Source organism: Camelina sativa, chromosome 1, assembly GCF_030686135.1.
Source record: "Camelina sativa cultivar CO46 ecotype springtype chromosome 1, ASM3068613v1".
Lineage (NCBI taxonomy): Eukaryota > Viridiplantae > Streptophyta > Magnoliopsida > Brassicales > Brassicaceae > Camelina > Camelina sativa.
This window is the reverse complement of record NC_141880.1, coordinates 8,399,684-8,421,564: the sequence shown is the minus strand read 5'-3', so window position 1 is coordinate 8,421,564 and position 21,881 is coordinate 8,399,684. Positions and strand designations below refer to the sequence as shown.

The 21,881-nt window shown below is 40.0% G+C and overlaps 4 protein-coding genes and 2 pseudogenes across 6 annotated transcripts; 2 read left to right on the top strand and 4 right to left on the bottom strand.

The window, feature by feature from the left end:
• Positions 1-91: 91 nt before the first annotated feature.
• LOC104746334 (reticulon-like protein B11) lies at positions 92-2,296 on the bottom strand. 2 transcript variants are annotated; one of them, XM_019226925.2, is made up of 6 exons: positions 1,860-2,296; positions 1,342-1,522; positions 940-1,081; positions 748-817; positions 519-674; positions 92-430 (listed from the first exon to the last, which is right to left on the bottom strand). In XM_019226925.2, exons 1-5 carry the CDS (start codon positions 1,903-1,905, stop codon positions 529-531), a joined length of 585 nt encoding a protein of 194 aa, XP_019082470.1. In that variant the 5' UTR covers positions 1,906-2,296; the 3' UTR covers positions 92-430; positions 519-528. The 2 variants fall into 2 exon arrangements, with proteins under 2 accessions (XP_019082470.1, XP_087310682.1); XM_087454556.1 differs by having other exon boundaries at positions 529-674; positions 1,860-2,237.
• A 3,827-nt stretch (positions 2,297-6,123) lies between these two features.
• Positions 6,124-7,700, bottom strand: LOC147949678 (uncharacterized; annotated as a pseudogene).
• A 203-nt stretch (positions 7,701-7,903) lies between these two features.
• On the bottom strand, positions 7,904-10,521 carry LOC104784426 (cinnamyl alcohol dehydrogenase 4). The gene is made up of 5 exons (XM_010509456.3): positions 9,857-10,521; positions 9,607-9,720; positions 8,886-9,113; positions 8,340-8,779; positions 7,904-8,251 (listed from the first exon to the last, which is right to left on the bottom strand). The coding sequence occupies exons 1-5, from the start codon at positions 9,943-9,945 to the stop codon at positions 8,034-8,036; spliced, it is 1,089 nt and encodes a 362-aa protein (XP_010507758.1). The 5' UTR covers positions 9,946-10,521; the 3' UTR covers positions 7,904-8,033.
• Positions 10,522-11,105: 584 nt separating this feature from the next.
• LOC104784410 (RNA pseudouridine synthase 4, mitochondrial) lies at positions 11,106-13,817 on the bottom strand. 2 transcript variants are annotated; one of them, XM_010509441.3, is made up of 10 exons: positions 13,264-13,817; positions 13,114-13,176; positions 12,855-13,010; positions 12,717-12,764; positions 12,547-12,627; positions 12,350-12,463; positions 12,133-12,234; positions 11,868-11,979; positions 11,732-11,778; positions 11,106-11,641 (listed from the first exon to the last, which is right to left on the bottom strand). In XM_010509441.3, the coding sequence occupies exons 1-10, from the start codon at positions 13,618-13,620 to the stop codon at positions 11,273-11,275; spliced, it is 1,449 nt and encodes a 482-aa protein (XP_010507743.1). In that variant the 5' UTR covers positions 13,621-13,817; the 3' UTR covers positions 11,106-11,272. The 2 variants fall into 2 exon arrangements, with proteins under 2 accessions (XP_010507743.1, XP_087310638.1); XM_087454512.1 differs by having other exon boundaries at positions 11,106-11,622; positions 11,716-11,778; positions 13,264-13,695.
• LOC147949677 (putative F-box protein At5g47300 pseudogene) lies at positions 13,695-14,853 on the top strand (annotated as a pseudogene).
• A 2,323-nt stretch (positions 14,854-17,176) lies between these two features.
• LOC104784401 (uncharacterized) lies at positions 17,177-19,647 on the top strand. The gene is made up of 3 exons (XM_010509434.2): positions 17,177-18,428; positions 18,528-18,922; positions 19,058-19,647. Exons 1-3 carry the CDS (start codon positions 17,255-17,257, stop codon positions 19,448-19,450), a joined length of 1,962 nt encoding a protein of 653 aa, XP_010507736.2. The 5' UTR covers positions 17,177-17,254; the 3' UTR covers positions 19,451-19,647.
• The last annotated feature ends 2,234 nt before the right edge of the window (positions 19,648-21,881 follow it).

Below are 21,881 nucleotides of genomic sequence, written 5' to 3'. Positions count from 1 at the left end.
ATTACATTTACAGAATAAAATTACAATTTTTGTAACCAATCATTATACATTATATTATGTGCAAAAGAACCATATTAAGTGATTTTAAATATTTTTGTAACCTTCAAACTGTATTAGTTTCATATTTTTGCGATTCTACTGCAACAATAATGCCACAAAGCATTCGTGTAAAACTAAAAACACCAAATTGTCTCGGCAAACCCAAAAACAAAAAAGAAACCAAAAATTCAAGAATCTAGAACAGCCAACAGATACTAAAGAAGAACTCAGATAAAGAGAAACAGAAAGAAATGAACTAAAATCTGTACTGTGTGTGATTCACTTTTCTCCGCTGCTCTTGTAGCATTACTGTGACGGCTCCTTGTTGTGTGTGTTTTAAAGCTGGCTTGCAGTAATTAGTCTTGTGAACAAATAGTTTTTTTTTTTTCACCTGCAGCGGTTGAGTAAAACCACAGTCGAAAAACTAACTCTTTTTTCTTAAACTTTGGAACCAAAACGATTCAGTTGTTCAGACTTACACTCTAGTACCTACTGATGTTTTTTCTCTTTGCTTACGGGCATTGGAAACTTTCTTGAGACACTTCGAACGAATTTAGAAGTTGAATTCAGTTTATCATCAATGTGGTCTTGGTATGTCTCATACACTATAGGAAAAGAAAGGCTGAGCAGAACTCCTGCAAGACACATTCATTACATAGACTATAACAGCATATAACACACAAGTAAAAAGGTTAGGCAGACGCTCACCAATGTAGACAAGAGTGAGGGAGTTGATTAAAGTACCAACATAGGAGATAACCAACAAGAAAAATGAAACCTGTTTCACAGCAACAAACCAACGTTATGTTAACGGTGCAAATATATCCAGATTCAAAAGGATACGATACAGCAAACGGTTTTCCCAAGTTAAGGAGAAAAAAAAAAAGACTAGACTATAACCTGAAGGAGACGAATCGGACTTCTAGCTATGGTGATATCACTTGCAATTGACAGTACATAATTGATCCATAGCCGAAGATCATCAGCAGCCTTGATCGCAAACTCCTCAGGGATTTCCATATTCGGAACTGGAGGCAAGGGTCTGAAACATCCAACGTTTACTTATATGATTTAGTCAATAGACAAACACATGACTCGATTTCTTATAGCACAGTTCTAGTGATCTTAAGCTTTCATAGTTTCAAATGATGAAGCAGTAACCTTAAAATACATCGAAGGTAGATATTTATGCTAATGCACTCTCTCTACTACCAATAAAAATCAAGCAATGCCGCATAAAGGTTTCATCTTTTCTCATAACAAAACGCAGCAAAAAAAAAAAAGGAAAGAGCCAGAGATTACCGGTTGAGTACTGTAGCAGACTTAGCCCATAAGAAGAGGACCGCAACAAGAAGAAGGAGAACATTGGAGACGAAAGACAAGAGATTGTATCCAGCTCTCTCGAATAAAAACCAAAACCCAGTAGAAGAAACTAGCAAAATCACCGCACCAGTCCGGTTTCTCCATAACAGCAAATCAGCAACTGCAAAATTTTCCAGTCCCATAAAAAACCAAACCCAAAAGATTCAAACTCAATTTTAGCATTTAAGAACACAAGCGTTCACATGGCGAGAGATTCTTAATTATCTCTATAAAAAAATCGTCTATTTGATATAAACTGTGATCAATTTAAAAACTTTTCCCAATGGAACAAAACCCTAAAACGTAATCGATCAATTCAGCAGTACCCCAAACCAACGTAGAAATCGATTGAATCGGAACTGAAACTCGTAAGAGCCACGACTTCAATAGCCCAATTGTAAAAGAAACCAAATTTGGGTTAAGATGAACGCAATTAGGAATGAGAAAGAGAGACAAACCTGAGCCACCACCAAGAGATTGATGAACAGAAACGGAATCTCCCATGGCGGATCAGTTAGGGTTCTTCCGCATAGAAGTTTGTAATTGTAAGGCAAAAATGAAATTTTACGAATCGATGTCTTGAGTCGAAAGATTTGCTTGGTGATCGCCGAACAACGCAACTGCTTTGGATGATGATGATGATGATGATGAATCGTGCCTCCTCTCTTCGTACATCAAAAAAAACAAAAAAAAAAAGATTAAAGATTTTTCCTTTACGCTTCGGCGACAAAGTTTTAAGAAATTTTAATTAGTTGTATCAAATTAAAAAGTAATTTTTGTTTCTTTTTAATTATTGAAGCTTTTGCCTTCTAAATATTTTCTTTTTGTGAATGACTAGGAGAAAAACCTATCAGCTTTTATTATATAAAAATTAAAAATTACACTCTAACAAGATGAGGACACTCAGCTAACGGTGCACAACAATGATCAATATTCAGTGCAAAACCCCCGCACCAATTCCCTGAACCATCTCGTAAAACCCTACTCGCAGCTGCAATCTCTGGGTTACCACGTGACGCACCATCTATGTTCACTTTGTACCACCTAACCATCAGAGGCAACCATTGTACTAAACATTCTCTCATCTCTTCTACTGGCCCTTTTATCTCCACACTCGCAGTCCCTACCGCCATAGCTAAGTCCTTCAGAAACTTAACTCTGTCCCACCACATGTAAGTGTCGCCAAACAGATTCCCGCACCTCCATTTCCACGCCCACCATACAGACAAACCCAACAACACCGACCATGAATTACGTGCTGAACCATCCTCCTTACTAAGATTAGTATATAACCATTCCAATAACATCTGAGAAAAGAAGATACGGCGCTTCCTCTGAGGCACCAGCCGCTGCCACACCCCCGCCATTGCAGGACAATCCCGAAGAACATGCATGTTCGTTTCTATACCACCCTTACAAACCTGACAGATATCCGCATCGTACAAATGACGGCAATACCTCTCTATATTAGTCATAATAACTTGTCTCGCCGCTTGCCAGATAAAAACTCTCACCCTCTCCGGGACTGAAACTTTCCACACTCTATCATAAAACGAAGTCATACTCTGCGCGGATTGAGCGTCCCTCATGAGCATGGCGTAAGCCGAACTAACTGTAAAATTCCCATCCATTGTCCCACTCCAAGACAACCGATCACGGGCTCCAGTCACCAAATCCAGCACCACTGACATCAGTTCTAACCGCTGATCAGTCGTCACATAAGGTGCAATATGATCCCATAACCACCCAACTCCATCCTGCCAAAGATCACGAACTGTAACCAATTCATAACCAACAGGCAACGACCGTATAACTAGCTCCATCAAAGGTCTATTTAGCAACCAACGATCTGTCCAGAACTTAGTGGTTCTAACATCCCCAATAACCCATTCAAGCCCCTCAAAGATCACCTCATGCAACCCAACACCAATACTACGCCACGTCGACGACCAATGACTCTTACTCCGCAACCACCCTGTATCATGGACACTACCAACTTTATATTTGTCACGAACCACCCTTGCCCATAAACTGGTGTGATCATGAAGTAACCTCCAACCTATTTTTGCAAGCATAGCCTTATTCATCTCCCCCGACACCCTGATCCCTAAACCACCCTCACCCTTAGGTTTGCAAACTTGGTACCATGAAACAAGATGTAACTTACTCTTCTCTGTGGTAGTGCCCCACAAAAAATCACGGGAAATCTTTTCCAAACGACTAAGTGTACTTGCAGGAAGCTTGATCGTACTCATCGTATGGATCGGTATTGAAGACAACACTGATTTCGTCAGTGTCAACCTACCCGCAAAACTCAGACATCTGCCCTTCCAACCTGCCAAGCGAGATGAGACCTTCTCAACAACCGCACTAAAAGTCTCCTTATTAATTCTTTTTTGTAACAGCGGCGTTCCCAAATAGTTACCAAGCTCCTTTGTCGCTCTAATACCACTCTCAACACTTATTAGATTGCCCATTTCGCGAGAAACATTCGCAGAAAAGAAAATCTTGGACTTTTCAAGACTGACTTTCTGTCTAGACGCCAAGCAGAACTATTCTAACACCTTACGCACTATGCGGATTTGAGCAACAGAGGCTTCAGCAAACAAGATTAAGTCATCTGCAAAACAAATATGTGATAATTTAGGCCCACCAACAGATAAGCTAATCGGCTTCCAAGCTTTACGGTCAACCTCCCCCTCAATCATATGACACAACCTCTCCATACACAACACAAACAAATATGGTGATAAAGGATCACCCTGTCAGAGTCCCCTCAAAGGTTTAAAAGGTTCAGTCTGCTCTCCGTTCCACAACAGGGTCATTGATGGTCCTGAAACACATTGCATAATCCAACCTACTCACACCTCAGACAAGCCAACTGCCGTTAATGTTTATGCTAAAAAATCCCAGCGAATGCGATCATAGGCTTTCTCAAAGTATAACTTTAACAACATCCAACCTTTCTTGCCCTTCTTACGTTTCATAGAATGTACAGCTTCTTGTACCACCACAATATTGTTAGTACTTAAACGTCCTGGTATAAAACTAGATTGAGCAGGCCCAACTATGTTAGAAATAACCTCCTTTAGTCGTCCCACCATTGTCTTTGTAATCGTTTTAAACAGAACATTACATAAACTTATTGGCTTGAACTGAGTGATCCGCTCAGGTTTAGCAACCTTCGGTATCAGTGTCACCAGCGCATCATTTGTGTTAGGAGGCAAACAACCAGTATTAAAAAACTCTAGTACAAACCTCAATACCGACTCTCCCACAATCTCCCAATATTTGTGATAGAAAACCGGCTTAAACCCATCTGGTCCAGGGGCTTTGAAACCTCCCATATTGCGAATAGCTCCCTCAACCTCCAAAGCAGTAAAAGGCTTATTTAACATATTAACCTCTCCACTAGACAACTGTAAAAAACCCTCACAAGACAGACCAATAGTCTCCATCTCCACATCTTCCAGCGAATACAAACGAGTAAAATACTCCACAGCCATTTTCTCGAGATCCTTGCCCTCAGAAATCCAACTCCCCCTATCATCCTTCAACATATCCACTTTGCTCCTTCACTTTCTGATTATCGTAGACATGTGAAAAAAATTTGTATTTCTATCACCCTAAGCCCACCACTTTGCTCTTGATTTTTGAAACCAAAGCATCTCTTCCTGCTCCAAAACCACATCAAATTCTTTTAACAAACCATCCTCCTCCTCCAACAATTCAGTAGTCTGAGCCTGATCAATTTTAGCTTGAACTAACTTAATAGCCTTCTCCAGTTTCAGTTTCCTAGAATGAATATCCCCAAAAACCTCTTTGTTCCACTTTTTCAATGTCATTTGTAATCTTTTTAGAGCCTCACACGTGTTGATGATCCTATCCCACGAAGATACTAACAGATCTTTAAATCTCGGATGCTGTAACCATGCTGCTTCAAAGCGAAACAACCTTCTACTCGCATCTCCAACCAGCTGCGGTGTAAGATGGACATACAGAGGAGCATGGTCTGAAGCAAGGAACGGCAAAATGAGTAACCACAGCTTCTTGCCATTTAAGATGTGAGTGTGCACAACAAAGGACGCGGTCCAGCCTCTTAGCAACAAAAAACCTCTCTACTCGATCTCTGTTCCAAGTAAACTGATTCCCCCGAAAACCCATATCTATAAGAGACAACTCATTAATCCACTCCCCAAACGCTAAAGAATCCGGAGATAACAATCCATTTCCCCCAGTCCTATCATCAAGACGGACAATTGTGTTAAAATCTCCACCAGTGACCACCAGACCAGTAACCCTTCTAATCACCTCAGATAATTCACCCCATAAGCCACTCCTACGACTCACCGTGGGAGCATCATAAACAACAATTAAATTTAACATCTCCAACCCGTCCACTACAAGCGCGTGAATAAATTGATCAGATGATTTCAAAATGGTCACACTGCCGATACCCGATCTCCACAACAGCCATAAACCACCCCGCTGACCCACTGCATCAACTTGGAACATGTTCTCAAACCCCAACCCCCGACATATACATCCGGCTCTATCTCCCCCCGCATGAGTCTCAAACACTGCCAAAACATCTGTCGGAAACTTCTTCAACAAATACCTGATCGACCTTCGGAAATTAGGCTTATTTGCCCTCCGGCAATTCCACAATAAAGCATTAATCATTTGTAAATAAAACACGACAGGAAAATCCGGGGCAGACCATCATTGTCCCGAGAGCTCCGTACCCACTAGCGACGGATCCTTACATACCACCAAAGCTGTATCATTCGATACCTCCATCGAAACAGAGCTTGTAATCGCATCCGATCCCAGAACAGGGCCTGAGCGGGAACCTGAATCAACCACACCTCCATTTGAATTTGTTGTAACAAACACTCCACCTGCACGACCCAGATTCTCCTTCTCAATCCGGAGTCGCTTCCCATTCACCGATAATTCACTCTTCGTTTGTCCAAAAATTAAACCTCTGGTGGGCTTAGTGGGTCGCACAGGTTTGGACTTCACCATATGTGTCTCCGACCCATTACCATACACTCCCTTCTTACCCACAGGCCCATCTGACAGCCCAGCCGATTTCTCCTTCACACGAGCCCCAAACACCATTGACTTCTCCCCCAAGGCACGACTTTCCTTTTGAAATTGATTCAAATCTTCAATGTTTTCCTTTGACATGTAATTCAAAGCATCAATATTTTCCTTATCCTTCCCCGAATCAACTCCAGTAGTATTCTTCTCCGGTGTTGCCAAATCCACTCCTAACCTTCCAAAAGTGTTTGCAAGCGTGATAATCGCTAGTACACTTTCCTTATTCGAAACCATAGACGGACCATTTCTCCGATTAGACTCCGACCGCCTTCCCCGGTGTTTCACCGGAACAAAACCATCATTTTCTTGAGACTTACTCCCCGAGGGCTCCTTGTTCGCCGCTACAGCCACTGAACCCACCACTTCACGATTCTGCACCCGTTTTGGACATGAACTAACTAAGTGTCCATAGAGACCACAACCAGAGCATATGTTACTCAAACCTTCATACGCAACAAAAAATCTCTCCTCATTAATCATAATCGTCCCTTTAAGTGGTCTACTAAGATTCACCTCCACACACACTCGGGCAAACCTTGCTCTTTCAAAATTCAGCGTATGAATATCCACTTTAATCGGATTACCCACACCCTTAGCAATCCCCATTAACACTCGACTATGATAAAAATTTAGGGGGAGATTCGCCAATCGCACCCAAACTGGTGTCGTAGTAATCTTGTCCCGCAACGGATCGAAATTAGGCGACCAGGCTTGCACCATAAGGTAACTCCCAAAAATTCTCCATGGACCCCCAGTTAGAGCCGCCATGTACTCCTCCTCACTCCCAAACCGGATCATGAAAAACTGTCATGGAAGATCCATAACATGCATCGTCCCACTTGACTTCCATATTTCCCGTAACCTCCGACTTAACACCGCAATCGGCACACTTCTCCCTAAAACCTTAACAATTATACAATTCTTCCACAGTCCATTCATAGCCTCTAAAATCTCCTTCCCAATAGTAACCACTGGCTCCCCATCCTCACCATCAGGAAACTCCAACATCATTCTTGCATCGACAAACTCATCATTCACCACCGCCTCCGGCGCTAAACGTCCCCCAACAGTTCCTCCGGTACCTTAGTAACCCATGAACCAGGCGTATCCGGCGGGTCCCCGGGTGGCCGAGATCTCTCCCCAATATCCTCCATTATCGCATCTTGATCACTACCGCTCAAAACCCTAAATTCACCTTTCGCACTCGCTGTCGCCATTCGTTCTATAATACTTTTAGCCCAAAGTTGGTTGGCAATAAAAAGAAGAAACCGAAAGTTTAAATTTTATTATTTAATTTGAGAGTCATAGTTTAACAACTTTGAATTATCAAATTACGAGTTGGAGAAAATTATATGCTCATATTTTTGTTTTTTCTTTCTTTTGTGACAAACCAATGTATGTAAACCAGCAGAACAGTGACATTAAATCACATAAGCATTCGTTTTCTGAACCATTTAGGAAAAAAAAGACACAACAAACGTTCGTTGGACCTATTAATAGGCCCATAACATTTATTTAGTACGTTTTTAGTTTGTTGCAGCCTCCTCCACGAGGTTACTTCCTGCGACGTCAACGACGAATCTGTAACGAACATCGTTCTTGTGAAGCCTCTCAAACGCAATGTTAAGCTCATCCATCTTCACTACTTCGATCGTCGACGTTAGCCCTTTCTCTTTGCAGAAGGCCAACACTTCCTCTGTTTCTTTTATGCTCCCTATGAAGCTTCCCGATATCACTTTCCTCCCTGTCAAATATTTTAAAAATAAATCACGCTTTAGCTATCTAATTTTCTTTTAAAATGATTTAATTAGCACACAAGAAATTAGACTGACCAAGAATGACGAGAGGAGTTAAGAACTGGAGAGGAGTGTTGATAACTCCCATGAGAATCAGTTTCCCATCGAGTTTAAGACAAGCTAAATAAGGCTCAAGAGGGTGAAACACCGGTACGGTGTCGATGATGTAGTCAAGAGTATCTGCGAGTCTTTGCATCTCTGCTGGATCAGAGCTTACTACGTAGTCGTCAGCTCCTAGATGCTCCATTGCTTCTTCTTTTTTTTTGTTTGATGAGCTTATCACAGTCACGTGATGTCCCATTGCTTTTGCTATCTTCACACCCATGTGCCCTACTCCACCTAACCCTAGAATCCCTCCTTTCAGCCCACTTGCCATGAGACCAAAATGGCTCAACGGACTGTAGACAGTTACTCCCGCACAGAGCAGCGGTGCAGCCTGCTCCACCGCCATTCCTTCGGGGATCTTCACAACAAACCTTTTGAATTGACCAAAGAAAAATAGGTCACTTGTGAATAAAGAAACAAATGCTCTGTGTTTTCTTGTGAAACAAGAAAGGTGTGTATGTATGTGTGTGCGCTTACTTTTGATTGACGATCATGGTGTCGGCGAAGCCACCTTGTGTGGGTTTCCCGTCTGTGTAGACATCGTTGTAAGTCCAGACTCTCTTGTTACAGTACTGCTCAAGGTCTGAGCTGCACGGCTTGCAGCTTCCGCAGCATCCCACGATCACGCCGACACCGACAACATCTCCTACAGTAAACTTGCTCACATCTGATCCCACTTCCACCACCTCACCTACCACCTCGTGCCTGCAAATAAAAAATTACACTTTTAGTTTTTTTTTTAACTGGATCGTGCTCGTAGAATTCAACTACCTTGTCTGCATAATAATTGAAAAGTCTAAATAGTGGAAAAGAGTGGAAGATGTGGTTTACAAAACAAATGTTAGATGTGTAAGTGTGTGACAATAGCACATTCAATTATCTTCAGTATGCGACAATAGCACATCTTCAAACAATAATGTCAAGTCAACTTTAGACCAAAAATCCTCTTTCACACCACAAAACGTTCAAAAACATGCATAACATATAATTACAATTAACTCCAAGTTGAAAAGATTTAGTAACCTAGAAAAATCTGAAATCATATTATTTATATATGATTGGGTTCTAAACTGAAGTCAATCAGTGACTTGGGGATCGACTTTTTAAAATGATGAAAAGAAAATGGGCAGCAGGAAAGAGTTATACTGAAGAAAAAAGAGCAGAATAATTAAGAAAAGAGAGTTAAAGAGAAAATTACCCAGGAACCATAGGATAATTGGACATTCCAAGATCATTTTTAATCTGGTGGATATCAGTATGGCAAATTCCACAACATATAACCTTTATATACACATCATCTGCCCCTGTGCTCCTATATTAACAAAATTTATCCAAGCTTTCAACAACAACAAAATGAAGAATTTCAAATAACTCTTTGAGAGACATATAATCAAATTAAACCATAAAAAAAATTAGATTACACAACGAACAATAAGACAAACTAAAACCTTAAAGTGTAGGAGTAAGGAGCAAGAACACCAGAAGGATCTCTTGCAGCCCATCCTAAAGCCTTCTTTTCTCCTCCTTCACTTCCCATTTTCTTTGGTTTCTCCGACTTCTTTTTGTTTGTTTCTATAATGTAATGTTGAGAGATTTATGTGTGTCTATGGAAACATGACTCTAAAGGTAGTCTGTTGACAAATGTTATATACAGAGAAAATGAGGAAAAAAAGTATTTTTATAATACCAAAAGAGAGGAGGAAACTTGGGATATTGTTTTAATGTTTTTGGTGGACATGCCTTTTTTAATCAGTAAGTTCGACCAACCAAACCTCTTATCTTTTTTTTTTCCAGTAGTACAACCATTATTTTGTTATTGCGGTGATAAACTTACATTTATGTTATACAACCTACTACGAGTATCAAGATAGAAAATAATGGAACCAAAGAGAACTATGCTTTTTTCTTTCCAAAATTGATTTAAAACGAAACAAACGAAATATAAATTCCATGTCAACTACAACATGTGAATGCTTTTAACTAAAATTTTCAACACAAACAAAAAAACATTGCGTAGTGAGTTTGGTAATTTAGCCAACCTCGAATATAGATATTTTTTTAATGTGGATTGTGGACCATGACTTGGACATGCATAGAGAGATAAATATCCGATACATCTATACAGGGACTGTACAAATTTAATATAGAGCTAGGCTGAGAAAAAAGACACGCATCATCAATTCAGGTGGCTATTCTTGTTGTTTAATGAAGTAAAACATGATTACTACTCTTCATAATTTTAAACTTCAAGTAGTAGTATTTGTTTTGTGTATATTTAAGGGATAATTTTTACTTTGTTCTCAAGTGTACTTCCGACTTGAATAAGACGTTTGATCAAGCCATCAAGGAGAAGGGAGTAGGTGATGTACTAATAGTGTAGTTGGTAAAAGATTCGACGCCACTCTTTTGTTTTTAAGCCTATCCAACCAAATAAAGCGACATCATCAACTTACTTTTCATACAAGATAATTCACAATTGTTTTTTTTTTTTTTTTTTCCAGTAATAATTTTTAAAATACCAACCAGTCTTTGTTCCGGTTAGGTACTGAGTTACCGATATTCATACTCAATTACATAGCTATTCGTCCACCCACCTTTCGTTTTCCACAGTGCGACATATATTTTTTTTAGTTAACAAACTTATACTAATGTAGCCACTTAGTCAAACAACTGTAGCATGAATCCAAAACGCGCTAATTGTCTCAACCATACGAATAATAATTACTCAATTATATGAGATCGTCACTCAAAATCTAACTACTTATCTTTGTATGAGAATATTCAAGGTCCAAAGAGAGACAACACAGTGACTACTTGGGAGCCTTGGGAAAACAAAGAAGAAAGCTTGGGGACTCATTAAAAATCTAGTTTTTGTCACAAGTTTCGTCGACTTTAGATTTCAACAAATTAAAGCTTAGCTGCATATGACTAGGCAATGGAGCATCGAATTTAAGGCTACCGATATCCGAAATATCAGAATCTGAAGAAACCTCCATTTTCTCCAGCAGCTGAGATATGTTTGGCAGGTCGATTTGTTTTGAATGGAGATGAAGGTGTGGCTGTTTTGAAGAGACATCACCACCATCGAGATCCAAGCCAAAAGGAGATGATGATTGCTTGGTCGGGGTGTTTTCTGAAGAGACTAATGGTTCCCGGGTTTTATGAGCTTGCCATCCATATTTATAGTCCCCAACTATTGGTGTTCCTAGAACTTCTGCGCAGTGTACACGAAGCTGTTGCAATGAAGAACAGTTGAAAACAGATTGTCAAGAAACAGAAATAAAAGAGAGAAAGTTGAAACATTAACTGAATGTTCCAAAGACCTGATGTTTTCTCCCGGTTAAAGGTCGAAGTTCAAGCCATGTGTATCCTACAATTTCACAATGTGCTAAACACTCAAGGCCAAATCATTTTATTTAAATATTGACTGAAAAGACAAATGTCATTTGTCCCACTAACCATGTGGTGAAGATTCAATCACTCGGTACTCGGTGATAGCATGCTGAGTAGAAACGAGTTCCCCATTATCATCAACTGTGATACGATCAGATTTGCCATCATCCACAACCACCTACTCAGATATTCCACATATGTTTTTAGCTTACAATTTGACTCTAGTAAAGCAACTAAAGAAATAGATTGAGTGTGAACAAATAAATCAAATAGACAAAAACTTCGATGGATGAAACAGAAACACTCTAGCTATAACAGACTGTAGACTGACCTTTCTGAGTGGCGCTGAAATCTGTCCCTTTTTACGTCTCGGACACCCGATTACAAGTGCTATATATTTTCTTTTCAAGGATTTTATGTTCTTTTTGACACCCTAAGAGATAAGAGAAACAGTCATTGGTGTGAGAAATTTATGTGTATTTCCCACGAATCATGACAAATAAGCTTCTCAAGTAAGGAAAAGTTGTGAGAGAAAGAAGAGGATTTACATATGCGGATGCACCAGTTGTTTTCTCGCGGAATATGGAATGAAGAACTGTAGCAGCCGTCTGTGTTCTTGCCAACACCAAAAGTCCACTACAGTCTCTGTCAAGTCTGTGCACCTAACCCAAACACAATACTTGCATAAGGCATAAGAACTAGGTTCCACAAATTCTAATCAGTGCATATATAATTCTTAACTAACCAGACGGGGAGTCTCTGATTTATCAAATGTCAAGCAAGTGGCAGCGAGTTCATCGATACTGGTCTTGATCCCAGTCCCACCCTGTGTAAGAGCAAAAGTGCTATCATATTCACAAGCTCCACGAACATGATCTATAAAATCCATCAGAATGCAAAATATGAATGACTTACTTGAACAGCCATACCATGAGGTTTATTCAGAACAATAATGGATGGATCCTGCCACATTAATTAACTCACTCAGTTCAGATCCATCAATCTACTATATAACATCAATATAAGCAGACTAAGAGTATAGAGTTTCAAAACCTTGTACAAAACCAAACTGCAAACGAATTTGCGTTCTTCTTCACTACAACGGAAGCTTTCTTTCTTATCAGCAGGCTGCTGCGGCGGCGCACCATTGTCTACCGACAGAGGAAGGAAAATTCTATCTCCAACATTCAAAGATTCCTTAGCGGCCACCTTCAAGGATCAGAATCAAAGACCATCAGATGATAAAGCAGCTTATCTATTAAAAAAAAAAACAGTTCTTGTTACAATCAATAGATCACAGAATAGTATTTACCCTTTTAAGCTTGCTCCTTTGTAGTTCATCACCATCACAACTCACAGACATTTCTCTCCTAACCTAAATCAATTACAATGTAAGGAAATTAATAACAATTCAATCAAATTCTAGAAAGATGAAGCAATTAGTATTCGAATAGAGTAGAACCTGTCTCAAACGAAAGAGTTTCTGAACGAGAGTCCTGGGTAAATCGGGACGACAACGAAGTATCCACCTAAGCGCCGTCGTGTTTGACCCATCCGTTGAACCTTTGATTGAGTCTCCGTCGGAAGTGAGCTCCTTTCCTACGGCGGTGCCATTGACGGTGGGATAAAAAGAAGGTAAAGTAACCCATTTCCCACTTGAATCATCTGTCTGAGCTGTACTGTATCCGCGGCACTGATGAACCGCCGCAACCGCGGCCAGAGACAAGTATTTGGTCGGATCCTTGAAGGAAGAGATCGTAGGCGATTGGGATTGGAGATGTCGACGGAGCGTCGCAGTCGCAAGTCTCCATTTCGCCATTTTTTAGGGTTTAATCCAAAATTCAAAATCAGGGTTTAAGAGGGTTTTGGGGGAGAAGATGGAACAACCGATCGATGATGGTCTTAATTTAGACAATAAACCACCCGGTTCTGTATTGCTTACCGGTTTAATTACAAGACCAGAAAACCGAACCGGAACGATCTGCTAGAGAAAATACTCTGTCGTGTTCCAGCCACATCATATCTCTGAGGCAGTTACGATCTACTTGCAAACGATGGAACAGTTTAATCAACGATAAGATATTCACAAGAAATTACTTGGATAAATCCCCAAAACAGTTTCTGATTTTCATGTTAAATGAGTTTAGGGTTTGTTCCGTGAGCCTCAATCATCTCCATGGAGTTGTTCCATCCGTAGAGGTTAAATGTGAGCTTAGCCTACCAGATCCATATTATAATAATTTATATCAATTCGATGTTTGTGAGGTCTTTCACTGCGACGGCTTATTGTTATGCATTGACAAATATTGCACTAGAATCGTGGTTTGGAACCCGTGTACTGGACAAAAAAGGTGGATACAGACAAGACATGGTCACAAGCTAAACGAAGACTATGCTCTTGGATCTTACCAAGACAGTAAAACGGGCGATAAGAGCTACAAAATCTTGTACTTTTGGGGTCCTACCGGCGACAAAAGATTTGAAATATATGAGATTAACTCTAATTCATGGAGAGTTGTTGATTCCATTCCTGATTGCAACGTAGCATTTATTGATAATGCATGGCAAGTTCTTGAAGGGAAAGAATTACTGGATTGCTTGTGAGGAACCGATTGTCGAATTCTTACTCACTTTTGATTATGCAACAGAGAGATTTGGACGTCTGCCTCTTCCCTCTCAGCGTCCTGAACCTGATTATCTAGTTGTAGCTTTATCGGTTCTTAGGCAAGAGAAAGTTTCCGTGTTATTATATCCAATAAAAATATTATCATCAAGGACGACAGAGATATGGGTGACAAATGAGATCGATGAGACGGATAAGGTGTCGTGGAGCATGCTCGCAGCAGTGGATTTGAATCCAGTTAATGTTTTTGTTCATTGCGTAAGCGTAAGCTTCTTGGTCGGTGAGGACAAGAAATTCCTCGTGAGTATTGATAATGGAACCCACGGCAATAACATGGTATTCATTGTTGGACTGGACAATCAAGTGAGACAAGTGGATTTAGGATCGCTTCAAATAGGCCATTTTTGTTTAGTTACGTTCCAAGTTTAACTCAAATCCACCCCGAATGATTAAACTACAGGGCAAACGTCACTTTCTTGGATTTACTTCACTGTAATCTTGAATAATTGATAAACTGGTGTTTCACTAATTAATAAACTTTTATTTCCTTGCTTTTTAATTAAAACACAGTCTTTGAAAGTTGTGATCAAATTATATTATATTTTCTTACATAAAAGACGACGAGTTATGTTTCAGCTTCAATTTTCTAGTTTTTTTTTTCTTTAATTCTTTTCAAGCTTTTCCGTTTCAATTTACTAGCTTTCTTATAATTATAAGACATGAATACTTTATATAGCTTTCTCATATGTTGTTCTCAATCTTTGAAGAGCATGTGGTTCAGGCCGATCAATCTAAGAAGATGTATGTTGACTGTACAAGTAAAACGCACACATATAACATTAATCGGGAAATCAAAAGAGACAGGTTAAGGTGAAGAAAACGGATTTATTTATTGATCAAGAACAACTCCGAGATTACAAGAAAGTGACCAACTTGAGTGGTTTACAAGTAAAGGTTTCTCAGACTAATTATACTTGAGCCTATATAGGGTCTTGTACGTATTTTTCGATCCCCTTCTTAGCGGCTGAGCTCCTCATTTTATATTTCTCTTGAGTGGTAATCACAACGATGATAATGTCAGACCTACCAAAAGATGTGGTAGAGGAGATACTATGTCGTGTCCCTGCAGCCACATCTGTGAGGCAGTTATGATTTAACTAATTAAGATGTATGTTGACTAGAAAAGATGTATAAGTTTAAAGTTCATAACTCGTGAGTAAAAAATAAATCATGTAACGTATTGATATTAGTTTGTATTACCTATACGATCTTGAAATCAAAAATCCAATAATATGCATTTAGTTAATTAGACCGTGTTGTCTATATAGTAGAAGTGTAGAACACTCATAAATTAAATAATAGACCTACACCTATATAGTCGGTGCCTCCTTGAGTCGCATAAAGTCGAAAGCATGCATGTAACTGAATTACATATAAAGCTTACTTACAAACAATTTTATCGAGAATATTAATTTTGATCGAATGTTAACGCTAACAGAGAAAGGTATTTTATATGTTTCTTCAAATAGAAAACAAAGTAGAAAAATGAAAACATATAGCTGTAAAGGTGTTGTCATATAACTTAACTTATCATTGTTGTTTTCATCATGTGAGCCCAAAAGGTCAAAGGTAGTTCTAGCTCCCCTCTCATGAACGCGATATATTGTCCTTGACAAAATAAATTAACGTAAAATACGAGTCGCAGTCTTAATAATGTATGTATTTTATTAACAAATGTAAAACCAACAAACTTGTAAACTAAACCTATCGCTAACTCAAACTTGCAATTTTTACGGAATTTAAAGTACGTAGGGGGGGGGGGGGGGGGGGGGGGGGGGGGGAAGCCACGGAAAAATAAAGGTAAGAAGAAAGTCAAACTCAAAAATAGAATCCAAGTTGATCACAAAACTGAACCCCCAACATTTAAATCGATTGTTTCACTTAATCAGCAAAATATGCTGCCACACGAAAGTAGCATGCGGATCACTTCATCGCAAAGTGTTTTCCTCATAAACTTGCAAACAGCGATACATCTCTATTATAATTTATATCACATTAATTATATATAGCCATTTATATAATGTAATACGTAGAATTGCATAAAGTGGAACCGAAACTCATTTTAACAGTTTTGCTATAGATTTTATATAATATACCTAATGGGTAATTATATATGTTCCCTCATTAATTAACTACGAGGTTGACTTGACGCTAAAATTGTTTGCATTTCAACTACGGTGATGATTTTTTTTCTTTTTTGAACATTTGACATTCAATTGATATTTACAATACTTTTAGCATATAAAAAGGCTTTGTTTTCTAATTCTTAACATGAAGTATTTGTAACATATATGATCTTGGTGATGATTAAGATGAATTAGGCAAATGAAAACTTTATCAGTATTAATGCTAGACTAATAAGCTTTTTATTCATTTTTGAAGTCTACTCCATTAGCTAAATTTCCAAGGTTATCTTTCAATAATCTCAATAATATTGCAAAACTTTTAATCTTATAAGTACTATTTAGTATTTTAAAATCCGTTTTACGATCAATAAATTACTTGAAGCATCTTTTTATATACAGAATATAAGTGTGAGTTATGTATAAACATTGTAGCTATCCTAAAAGCCAAGCTCCATACAAATCGGAACCCTTATTTAAAAGATTAAAAAGACCAACTTGATATTTAAAAAAGAACCCAACATATCTTATCTATATAAACCGATCATCAGAGCACTTGAACCACATCATCATTCATACAATCAATCCCAAACCACACAACAACTGAAAATTCACAAACACCTTTCTATCTTCTTTTAGGTTTGGCAATGGATCTAGCCAAACACACCCGACTTCAAATGTTGGGGTGCATACTCCTGGCATCACTTGCGTTAACAATGGCTGATACACCACCGGGAATTGCCAAGAACCCAAGCCACGCAACATGTAAGATCAAGAAGTACAAACATTGCTACAACTTGGAACATGTTTGTCCCAAGTTCTGCCCTGATACTTGCCATGTTGAATGTGCTTCTTGCAAACCCATATGTGGCCCTCCTTCCCCTGGCGATGATGGTGGCGATGACGGTGGTGATGACGGTGGATACACTCCTCCAGCTCCTGTTCCACCCGTTTCACCACCTCCTCCTACACCTTCCGTGCCAATCCCTACTCCGCCAGCTTCACCACCACCTCCTACACCTTCCGTGCCAAGCCCTACTCCGCCAGCTTCGCCACCGCCTCCAACTCCTACACCATCCGTGCCAAGTCCCACTCCACCAGTTTCACCACCACCTCCTACACCTTCCGTGCCAAGCCCTACTCCGCCAGCTTCGCCACCGCCTCCAACTCCTACACCATCCGTGCCAAGTCCCACTCCACCAGTTTCACCACCGCCTCCAACTCCTACACCGTCTGTGCCAAGTCCCACTCCACCAGTTTCACCACCACCTCCTACACCTTCCGTGCCAAGCCCTACTCCGCCAGCTTCGCCACCGCCTCCAACTCCTACACCATCCGTGCCAAGTCCCACTCCACCAGTTTCACCACCGCCTCCAACTCCTACACCGTCTGTGCCAAGTCCCACTCCACCAGTTTCGCCACCACCCCCCACTCCAACACCTTCCGTGCCAAGTCCTCCCGGTACGCCCACGACACCAGTCCCTCCATATTCTCCTCCTGTAACCCCTACACCCTCCGTTCCAAGTCCCACTCCTACTCCACCTTCCGTCCCAACTCCTCCAGGCTCTACTCCCGCGACTCCTACACCTTCCGTGCCAACTCCTCCTGGCTCAACTCCCGCTACTCCCACACCTTCCGTCCCAACTCCTCCTGGTTCTCCCCCTTACGTTCCCCCGCCATCAGACGACCAAGCAGGAGCCGGAGTCAGAAGGGCCAGATGTAGGAAGCACGGATCTCCATGTTATGGAGTTGAGTACACTTGCCCTGCCGCTTGTCCCCATTCTTGTCAAGTCGATTGCGTCACTTGCAAGCCTCTATGCAGTATGTCCTCTTCATCCATCAGATCTCTTCCTTAAATACCTTATTACTCAAATACACAATAATGTATATGCTAAATATTCGTGATACATTATGATGCAGATTGCGACAAGCCAGGATCCGTTTGCCAAGACCCACGTTTCATCGGTGGAGATGGTCTCACCTTTTACTTCCACGGCAAGAAAGACTCCAACTTCTGCCTTATCTCTGATCCTAACCTTCACATCAACGCACATTTCATCGGTAAACGTAGACCTGGTATGGCACGTGACTTCACATGGGTCCAATCCATTGCCATGCTCTTCGGCACTCACCGTTTATACGTCGGAGCCCTCAAGACTGCCACGTGGGACGATTCCGTTGACAGGATCGCCGTCTCTTTCGACGGAAATGTTATCTCACTCCCTCAGCTAGACGGTGCCACGTGGACTCCTACCCCTGGAGTGTACCCTCAGGTCTCTGTCAAGCGAGTCAACGCTGACACTAACAACCTCGAGGTATGCCCTAAACAAGCTGTCGCTTAAAAGAACAAATTCAATATATAGAAAGATGAACTCAAGTAATATTATACTATCTTCATATATAAACTTAATTAATGCTTAATAGTAGTCAATTAATGTATTTATTTTCAGGTTGAAGTAGAAGGTTTGCTTAAGATCACAGCAAGGGTGGTGCCAATAACAATGGAAGATTCAAGAATCCATGGCTACGACGTGAAGGAAGACGACTGTCTAGCTCATCTTGACCTCGGCTTCAAGTTCCAAGACCTTAGCGACAATGTCGATGGTGTTTTGGGACAGACTTATAGGTCTAACTACGTTAGCCGAGTTAAGATCGGAGTCCACATGCCTGTGATGGGTGGTGACAGAGAATTCCAGACCAGCGGACTTTTTGCGCCTGACTGTTCAGCCGCAAGGTTCACCGGTAACGAAGCAAGCAACGGTGGACAGAGCAAATTATTGGAGCTCCCTGAGATGAGTTGTGCCAGTGGCGTAGGTGGCAAGGGAGTGGTCTGCAAGAGATAGGACACTCCTCCTACTCCTTTTACTACTTATACCATTATACAAATTGGTAACTATAATATTATAACTTAATAAAATGTGTAACATGGTTTTTTTTCCTATAACAATATTATTATCGAGAAAAAGGAAACATGTAATAATACATGTAATTTTATTTTTCCCGAATTTATTGAAATGTGAATTTATATTGATTTTCTTAATGTGTGCTTTACAAGTTTTAATGATTTTGAGAAAATTCGAATATATCTTGACAACAACAGAAAAACTTGTAAAATGCAAGTATGTAACGTATATCAAAATAAAAACTAGATACGAGTCAGAGCATCAAAGCTGGTATCTCCCTATCCGTATGTCAGGCTGTCAGCGTTTCTCTAGCTGAGACATACTTATTTACTTTCTTTGGTTTGATGAAGTACATGAAAATATAATATTAGAAACAAACTTTGATGCAAACGAAGCAGTATCTAATAAATAAGTAGTAGAAAACTCCAAATTATTAGACTGTGAGTTAGAATGACTTGAAAGATTAGTTTTTTTTTCTAAATTTTCCTTTCTTTAGAAATAGTAAAACAAACTAAAAACTAGCAGAAATTAAACCATCAGCTGATTTTAAAATTTATTAGTTTTCTTCTAGCAAGAAATGGTTTCCTTTGATTAATACTAATTTTGAGTAATGTTGGTTACACTCCAACAAAATATGCTATATAAAAAAGTAGCATCTGCATGTGGAGAAGTTATTCACTTAATTTATGATGAAGTGATTCTCCCATAAAGGTGGAAGGATACGTAGAATATGAAACATCATCATCTCACATTCTCACTTCCTAAAAATGGTTTAGGAAGCGCAATACGTACGTTGCTTTGGTCAAATTAAATAACTTGTTTTTCTTTAACTCTAAACCAAGAAAAGACTTATTTATTAAGGATTCACAAATATGTTCTTTTCAGTAGGGGTTTTATATGATTCGACGAAATTTGAGAGGCTTTTATTGGTCTATATGATAAGAATAGGATTTGAGAGGCTTTTAAAGCAGAAGTCGAGGATCAAATGGTACTCCGAAGGTGACTCCAATACCATGTTTTTTCACAACTCTCTCAAAGCTCACCAAGTCAGGAACAAGATTGTTTATCTACTCAATGACCAAGGAGAAAGGATATCAGGAAACTCGCAACTCAAAGGCCTAATCAACGGCGGACTTATGAAGGAATAAGGTGGGTCCCCTGATCCGAGTAAACCAATTAAATAGTTGTTTTGCGTGTAATTTTACAAAGGTTCAGTAGCAGAGATGGTAAATTCTATAATGTTGACCTGCCCAAACCCGAGTTCGAAACACCTAGATATCATAAATAAGTTTTTTGTTCTGTAAGTGACCTCCCTAAATTTATTTCCTGGGTCCGCCATTGGGCCTAATCATTGACTATTATCAGAAACTTCTGGGTACCAAGAACTCCTCCATGCAACCTTTGACGATTGAGGAAATAAGAAATTTGACTAATTTCCGGTGTAGTTCTGAACTAGCAATTTCACTGCAAGCGATACCTACACCAGAGGAGGTCACATCTTCCATGTTCTCTCTTCCAAGAAACAAGGCACTTGGGCCTGATGGTTTCACTGCAGATTTCTTTATTCAGGGATGGGGAACAGTTGGTCCATTAGTGATAGAAGCAGTCAGGGATTTCTTTACTACTGGGAAACTCATGAAACAAGTCAATGCAACGATAATTGTGCTCATCCCAAAGACAACAGTCTCTGAGAAGTTAGGAGACTTCAGGCCTGTATCCTGCTGCAACACAATTTACAAGGTAATCTCGAGGATTTTGGCTAGGAGATTAAAAATGTTTACAGACTTGGCGGTTCAGAGGAATCAAGTGGCTTTCATTAAAGGAAGATTGCTTTGTGAAAATGTTCTGCTGGCTTCAGAGTTGGTTAATGATTTTCACAAGCCGGGTCCAATTACTAGGGGCTGCCTCCAAATTGACATATCCAAGGCTTTTGATAATGTGGATTGGGAATTCCTCACCAACATTTTGAAAGCTATCGAGCTCCCCACTACATTCATCAACTGGTTGGTCACCTGTTTCACCACTCCCTCCTTCTCAGTAGCACTCAATGGTGAACTAATAGGATACTTCCACGGTGAAAAAGGACTGAGGCAGAGAGACTCTATTTCAGCTCCTCTGTTTGCCTTAGTAATGAATATCTTATCGAAGCAGTTGGACCTAGCTGTATCCCAGGAAAAGATCACACCGAATCCTCTATTTACTCAGCCTCTCATCACTTATTTAAGCTTTGCAGATGACCTCCTGGTATTTTTTGACGGGTCTGAATCATCTCTGGTAGGAATTCTGAAAACATTGGATAAGTTCAAGCTCACATCGGGCCTAGGCATCAATGTGGCAAAGTCGTGCCTCTTTCTTAATGGGAACAATGTGA

Coding starts and splice junctions, on each gene's coding strand:
- LOC104746334 (XM_019226925.2), bottom strand. CDS start 1,905: ATGGGAGATTCCGTTTCTGTTCATCAATCTCTTGGTGGTGGCTCAG. Junction 1,082..1,341: donor TCTGCTACAGTACTCAACCG/GTAATCTCTGGC, acceptor TGGATGTTTCAG/ACCCTTGCCTCCAGTTCCGA. Junction 675..747: donor CCTCACTCTTGTCTACATTG/GTGAGCGTCTGC, acceptor TGTGTCTTGCAG/GAGTTCTGCTCAGCCTTTCT.
- LOC104784426 (XM_010509456.3), bottom strand. CDS start 9,945: ATGGGAAGTGAAGGAGGAGAAAAGAAGGCTTTAGGATGGGCTGCAAGA. Junction 9,114..9,606: donor AATTATCCTATGGTTCCTGG/GTAATTTTCTCT, acceptor TTTTATTTGCAG/GCACGAGGTGGTAGGTGAGG. Junction 8,252..8,339: donor AACTCCTCTCGTCATTCTTG/GTCAGTCTAATT, acceptor AATATTTGACAG/GGAGGAAAGTGATATCGGGA.
- LOC104784410 (XM_010509441.3), bottom strand. CDS start 13,620: ATGGCGAAATGGAGACTTGCGACTGCGACGCTCCGTCGACATCTCCAA. Junction 12,235..12,349: donor CAACTGGTGCATCCGCATAT/GTAAATCCTCTT, acceptor CTTATCTCTTAG/GGTGTCAAAAAGAACATAAA. Junction 11,642..11,731: donor TAACCGGGAGAAAACATCAG/GTCTTTGGAACA, acceptor TCATTGCAACAG/CTTCGTGTACACTGCGCAGA.
- LOC104784401 (XM_010509434.2), top strand. CDS start 17,255: ATGGATCTAGCCAAACACACCCGACTTCAAATGTTGGGGTGCATACTC. Junction 18,429..18,527: donor CACTTGCAAGCCTCTATGCA/GTATGTCCTCTT, acceptor ATTATGATGCAG/ATTGCGACAAGCCAGGATCC. Junction 18,923..19,057: donor CTGACACTAACAACCTCGAG/GTATGCCCTAAA, acceptor ATTTATTTTCAG/GTTGAAGTAGAAGGTTTGCT.